Raw genomic sequence first — 7,179 nt, forward strand, 5'->3', positions numbered from 1 at the left:
TCTCTCTAAATATACACATTTACCATAAATACAATTCTATTTATAACACTATAGTATTTGTATGAGCGTAAAACTTTTAAAAATTTGTGGTTTGAAATCTGTAACAATATTTGTGTGACTATCTCTATTAAAAAAAATATAAAAAGTATCTATCTTTATAAATGGACTAATAAAAAAATAATAGCAATAGGGTATAATATTTGATTGGCCCCCATACCTAATAAGTCAACCAAACCACCATTGCTAAATAGAGAAGGTTACCATTTGGTAACATTCATCCTCTAATGTTTCATTTTAAAAGTGTGCATTCCCTTTCTTGGAAGCAATTTTCTTCTTATTGATTTCCAAACTCGCACCACAGTAAAAACAGCTGTGCTCGAAAGGTTAAGGATGACAGTGGCAGCAGGAATTGGATACGCTTTGTTAGCTCTGGGCCCTTCCCTCTCCCTCTTCGTCGCCGTAATCTCCAAAAAACCCTTCTTGATTCTCACTGTTCTTTCTAGGTAATCTTTTCTCTCATACTTTGGACTTCATTCAGGGCTGCTTGTCTGGAGTATCACTTCAAATGCACAAATATTTTTCATTTTTTCTTGAAACACGTATAAATTACTTCTGACCAATTGGATGCTATATTGTTCATATTTTTTCTTCTGGGTGCAGACATATACTTGTCATCTTTTTGGTGGCAAATTTGGTGAATTTTCTCTTTCATAGGTGTAATTTGTTTATTGTAAATGCGGATATATACTTTTCATTTCTTTGTGGCAAATTTGGTGGTCTTTATCTTTCATGGGTGTGATTTGGTTATTGTAAATGCAGATATATTATTGTCGTTTATAACTTAAAAAATGTCTTTCTTTTTCTTAAATTGGTTACTTGGTGCGTTTGGTATATGGTAAATGCTGACATATAGTTGTCATTCTGTGTTCATTTCATAATTATGGAAAATCCCTTTGTTGCCCAGTGCTTTCTTTTGTATAAGTACTAAGGATAACAATGTGAGCTACTATTATTACATTTTAACCTCATATGATGTTTTCTTCTGCTGCATTCGTGGCTCAGCGTTTGTCAATTCGTACTGTGGTTTGTGTTTTGCTGGTTTGCAGATCTCCTTATACTAGTATTATCCACTTTTGATTGTTGTATGTGAATAATTTTTTCCTTCTTCCTTTTTTGGGTAGTACATTGCTATGGCTTATGAGTCTGATAGTAATGTCAGCACTATGGAGGGCTTTCCTTCCACTGAAAACAGCAGCATGGTGGCCGTCTATGATCCTCATACTCACTTCTGTTGGTTTTCAAGAAGGGCTCCGTGTTATCTTCTGGAAAGTTTACAAGTAAGTCGGCATACAACTAATGTCTTGTGTATACTTTTCTGTTTGCATAGGTCAAACTAGTTGTAACTGAGTGAAAGTTATAGTTGATGTACATATCACTTAGATCAGTTTCTTTGCTGAAAATTTTATGAAGAGGAGTAGAAATACAAACTAGAAAAAGACATCTTGACCTTAATGCGATTACTTGTAGCTTTCCCAAAAACTTTTGGAGTTTTACACACATGATTGATTTTCTATGAAAATGTGAAGGACATATGCTTGCATGATTGTAGATGCTTGCACTCATTGTGCCAGTTAATCAACACACAAAGCCAAGATGTGATAACATAGTTTCACATGAGAAAAGAATGTGTTGAAGCCAATGAAGTAACTGAAATGCAGAAAGGAATAAGTGTAGCACTTTTTCTTTTTTGAAAATAACCGCAAGCTTTATTAAGATGTGCACTTCATCTAAAAAAGCTTTATTGAGATGTGCACATCCTTTTCATGAGTAGGGGATGATCCATGTTTTCCTTGCTATGGTATGCAGACTTGGTGTGTAGCTATTTTGTTTGATACCATGCATGCATTTATGTCTAGGATTATGGCCATGTCTTCCATGTTGGAAATGGGTGTGTTATTAACTCTTGTATATAAGGAATATAAATTCATTTATCAAATATGATCATGAAACTTATTTTTCTAATAAAAAGTTGGTAGAACATCCTCTTCGTTTACCTTTTCCTTCTTCAGCAGAGCTCCTCTATTTATAATCTTTAATCAACTTGTCCAAAATCAAAGAACTTGAACCAAGTTGATTATATCTTAATTCTTGCATAAATCTTCCTAGCAGCCTTGTCATGTCATGTCGGGCATGAATGTTATGGTCAAATTCATGGTTGTCTATCCCAACCTCCTTGTAAATTGTAATGGTTGGTCTTTTTGGGAGAACTAGGTTATGATTTTTTCTGCCAAGCAGCGAATCTTCTGGTGCTGTAAATCTAACAAACATGCAGTTGTAATTACACCCCATATTGATCCATTAGATGTCTTTTTCATTTTACGATTTGCTAATCTACATCCCACTTTAGCTATAATTCTTTAGATAACTGAGAAACCTCATGTGAGTTAGCTCCTCAACCCAATTATGCTCACAGGCTTGAAACTGGGGGGACTATGGCAGTCAGTGGCAGGATTCAAACCCCTGATGTGTCTAACCTACACTTCCAGCTTTAGCTAATTCTTGAATTCCTTGTCATAATGTATCTAAAAGTACTACTTCTGTTCACCATGAAACAATGCTTTCTTCTTCATTCCATACTAAGAGTGGTCCAATCCTCATTTCCCCTTTGTCACATCCCCGTGTTTTTCTAGTTTCAGTTCGAAACATCATTGCTTGGCATGTTTTTTTTTTCATTTGATAATTTCCTTTGGGACTGAGGCGTTGTATTTCAAATTTCCTGCTGCTTTTGCTTGCTTATAACTGTGACCTCAAAAGACTGGTTATGATTTGTTTGGAAGAGCTTTTATGGCTTCCAGTACTTTTATCCTACTATATATGTAAATTTACCCTTAACTTTGTATTCCATGTTGTGTTATGTCAGGAAGCTGGAGGATATATTGGATGCATTTGCTGACAGGGTCTCTAAACCTCGTCTCTTTATAACGGACAAGATGCAAATTGCTCTTGGTAGAATGCTGAAAATATTCACAATATGTCTTTTGGTTGCTAGTATTTAGTTTTAATACTTTTGCCATCTTCCCTAGAATTTTAGTGGTTATAGTTTTGTTTTCTCACTAAAGTACCTTACAGGCTAGCCAAAATCAGTTTGGTCATTGGTTGTTATAAACAAGTTGCTCTACCAACTGAGCTATAGCCTTATTGCTTGTGATACATACTTTATTATGTAGATAAATTCTTGTCGAGATAAATATTCCATGATCCAACATCAACAATCTTTGATCTCTTGTGGTATAGGTGGTCCCAAGTGTTGAGTGTGAAAATAAAAAGATAGAGGGATTACTTTACAAACTACCGGCAGTTAGCTCGATGTGAATAACCCGTTTTACAGTTAAAACTGCCAATAGAGATTCTGTTAATTAGAATAAACATCTTTAAGGGGTCACTGTTATTCATTGAGATTCTGAATCCCCGACACAACAACAACAACAACAACGATCAAGTAAAATCCCACAAAGTGGGTCTGGGGAGGGTAGTGTGTACGTAGACCTTACCCCTACCCCGATGGGGCAGAGAGGCTGTTTCCGATATACCCTCGGCTCAGGAAGACGGAAGTATAATTCTGAATCTGCGACCCATTGAGTTAAAATAGTGCTGCTACACTGTTGCTGTTTGCTAGTGGGAACGCTTAATCTGGGATGCTACTGTTTGTACCCCTTTCCAGCTCCAATTTGTTTCAATTTTCTAGTATTCTTTTGATCTTTTCATTTCTAGTGATTGATAACGTGAACTACCGTTATGCTATTAGATATCTGGTGTAGTTTCTGATATTCTTTCTGTTGATCTTCCTCTAGTTTCTGATATGTGTTTCCATGCAGCTGGAGGTTTGGGACATGGTGTGGCTCATGCTGTGTTTTTTTGCCTTAGCCTTTTGACACCTTCGTTTGGACCAGCGACATATTATGTGGAGAAATGCTCAAAGATACCCTTTTTTCTTGTTTCTGGTAAGTGAAACCTGCTATTTCGGAGCTCCTCTTTATTTCTTTTGGAGCACCTTCTGATTACCTTGTAGTATTGACATTTGGCAATATTGTTATATGTGAAAGATTTTGAGCACCAACCCAAAACATTAAGTGGGCATTTGGACATAAGAATCGTAAAATTCCAAAAAAGGGCAAAAAAAAATTCAAGTGAAAATGGTATTTGAAATTTAGAGTTGTGTTTGGACATGAATATAATTTTGCGTTGTTTTTGAAGTTTTGTGAATGATCTGAGTGAAAATTTAGAAAAACAGTTTTTTGGAGTTTTTCAAATTTTCGAAAAATTCCAAAATGCATCTTCAAGTGATTGGAAATTTATGAACAAACGCTGATTTCGGAAAAAAGTGAAATTTTTTTGAAAAAAAGGAAAAAATTTCTTATGTCCAAACGGGCTCTAAGGCAGGGAGTGGAGTAACCTAGGAACATTATAAACCTCTCTGGATATTCGTATACAACTAATAAGGTTGTATTCTTTAACAAGCATCCACACTTGAACTCGGTTCTAGAGTATACATGTGTACTTGAATATTTTTTCTTTTTAAAGTTCATATTTTATTAATTTTAAGAAGATTGAAGAGTGGGCTTGTAGTGTAGAGCATGAGAAAGCTCAGTAGGCTGAAGAGTCAGCTAGAGCAAAGTCAGTGACTCAATAGTTTATATTGGGATAGAGAAAACTAGAGCTGCTTGATGGGCTAAGTTGAGATAGAAAGGCCTATAGCAATAAAACAAGTAGGGAGAAAGCGTGTCTGACCATGAGCTTACCTAAAATTTTCGGTTCCCATTTCTTGGGGCTGCACTACTGTTTAACTTAGAAAAATAGTGTGCAGAAGGGAATAGGGCATGTTGCTATAGTGTTGCTTAATACCTACTATATAGTTATGTAGTCTTAAAACACTATTTGGTATTCTAAATTGCAGCAATTATAGCCCTTGCATTTGCTACCATCCATACTTTCTCCATGGTTATTGCGTTCAGTGGATATGAAGAAGGAAACAAAGTGGACCAGTGTTTTGCTCCTGTTGTTCACTTAATTGCTGGCATGTTGGTAAGTATATCTAGATTGTCTGGTTCCCACCTTGTCTCGTTTGTGTATGTGAAATACTTTTTCTTTATTGCACTGCATGTTAACCGTCAATAATGCTCATGTATCCAAAAAATTGTTCTCCTGATTTTTGACAATCTAGTTTCTACTTTTCTGGGAGATGTACTCAATATTTAAACATACTAAGTTATCTACTCAAACATTGGAGAGGAATGTTTAGGTACAAAATCTTTTCTCTGCGCTTGAAAATTACCATAATGTGCGGTCAAAGAGTTCTAAAACCTTTTTGAATGACTTTTCTTTGCATAAGGTAGCATCTAGTAAGTGCTGACCAATACAAAATAGAAAATAGCATTTGACCTAGACTAACCACTGGAGAGTGGGAAAACCTTCCATGCCAATTCATAGCACCCACCCACCCCAAAAGGAAAACTAGAGAAGTTCAAATACAAGAACCTTTTTCAGGTTGAGCATGATATCTGCAATATTTTCAACTCACAATTTGTCCAATTCATATCCTTTGTTTGGAGTTTGGACTCTGAAGTAAAATCTGGCATCGAATGTCTATGAACTTTATTGAAAACCACCTTCGCCCCAGCAGATATAAGGTGCAGCTGGAACTCAGTTTTTTTTTTTTTTTTTTTTTTGATAAGATAATGGATTTCCTATAAGGCATCAAGAAGATGCAAAATGTACAGTGCAGTAAAAACATTGTTAGCTCTATTACAAAAGGCCTAGTCTAAAGTTAAGGAGCTAACAAAGTCCAAAAAGGCTTCTGGGGAATTTACAGGTGAAAGGTTACTCCAGCTACATAAACTTGCTAAACATCTAGCCTTAAGTATGTAATTTGGAGTAGAAATTCCCTCAAGACATCTTGTGTTTCTCTCAGTCCATATACACCAGAATCAGCTATAGTTGTAGCTGTCTGTCCGGATAATATGGATTGTGTGCAATTGAGAGATGATAGTAGCCTCCATCTAGAAATGGAGAGAAACAGCTAAGAAAGTAAAGCTTAGAGGGATTAACAGCTTTAGCTTCTTGGCATAGGAAACCAAGAAAGTTTGGGGCTATTTAAGAGGAGCTTAGTGTTTTCCTAATGAAACAAAGTGAAACTCTGCTACCCTTTGCGAACAACATGATTTTCATATGCATACTTACAGAGTGCATTATGCTTTATTGCAACAAAAAGACACACCAAACCTTGAGTTCAGACAACCAACTACTGAGTTCAATTTATTGAGGATCTAGTAACCAAAACTTCCCTAAGTCAGATCTGCTTACTTTTGGAGGGCTCTAGCATAAGGTCAAAATAAAACCTCAGGCAGTATGATCTGCCAAAAGAGGTATATCTCTTCTTATTTTTATGAGATCAGTGACTTGACCATACAATTCAATGTCAGTTGCTGACTTTTTTAATGTACTGTTGATCAAGTTTAGTAATTACAGATTCAAGTGAATTTTGATTAAAAGACGATATGAGGATCACTGTTTGCTGACCTTTGGTTCGTTTTCAGACGCTGACAAATCTTGCATTTGGAGGCTGCATGATTGGCATTCCACTTCTCTATTGTATAGCAATCGTGACCTTGGTACATTGCGGAAGGATGGCATGGAGGAGATTGATAGAAAACCGAAGCAGGCAATGAAACTTTAGCAATGGCCACTAAGCAAGGATAACCTTTATCTTATGCTTGGTGAGTGACAAAGATTAGTAGTATATTGTCTAATGCACGGAGCATTTCAGTAGTGTATTGTGTAACTGGAACTGTATTCTTGTACACAACCGTGAAGTCGTGAACCACCCCTCATCTGTCCCCTTAGCACGTTTACCTCCCACCCCCCACCCCCCAAAAAAAAGTCATTGCAACTTTTGAGAAAGGTTCCTTTGCTGCATTTCAAGAACCTTGAGTTGAAAAAAGAAAATGTGATATAGAAGGATGGACAATGGGAAAGTTGAAGAGCAAACAAGATTCCTTGAGCTATTTTGTTAATTATGTACAAGAAAAAACAGCAGGTGCTTAATCGGCTTTTCTTAGTTGTTGGCTCTTCAGTTATTAATCAACTCCGTTATTATACAGAAATGGTGGCTACCTTTCCACT

General features: G+C 36.2%; 1 protein-coding gene across 1 annotated transcript; it reads left to right on the forward strand.

The window, feature by feature from the left end:
* The first annotated feature begins 224 nt into the window (after window positions 1-224).
* On the forward strand, window positions 225-7,179 carry LOC109218124 (gamma-secretase subunit APH1-like). The gene is made up of 6 exons (XM_019382452.1): window positions 225-503; window positions 1,182-1,337; window positions 2,921-3,006; window positions 3,876-4,001; window positions 4,955-5,082; window positions 6,594-7,179. Exons 1-6 carry the CDS (start codon window positions 391-393, stop codon window positions 6,723-6,725), a joined length of 741 nt encoding a protein of 246 aa, XP_019237997.1. The 5' UTR covers window positions 225-390; the 3' UTR covers window positions 6,726-7,179.

This window comes from Nicotiana attenuata, unplaced genomic scaffold (assembly GCF_001879085.1).
Source record: "Nicotiana attenuata strain UT unplaced genomic scaffold, NIATTr2, whole genome shotgun sequence".
NCBI classification, from domain to species: domain Eukaryota; kingdom Viridiplantae; phylum Streptophyta; class Magnoliopsida; order Solanales; family Solanaceae; genus Nicotiana; species Nicotiana attenuata.

What these genes read in the sequence shown, in the direction of transcription:
- LOC109218124 (XM_019382452.1), top strand. Translation starts at nt 391, where the DNA reads ATGACAGTGGCAGCAGGAATTGGATACGCTTTGTTAGCTCTGGGCCCT. An exon ending in ATTCTCACTGTTCTTTCTAG is followed by an intron (nt 504 to 1,181) that starts GTAATCTTTTCT and finishes TTTTTTGGGTAG; the next exon opens with TACATTGCTATGGCTTATGA. An exon ending in ACCCTTTTTTCTTGTTTCTG is followed by an intron (nt 4,002 to 4,954) that starts GTAAGTGAAACC and finishes TCTAAATTGCAG; the next exon opens with CAATTATAGCCCTTGCATTT.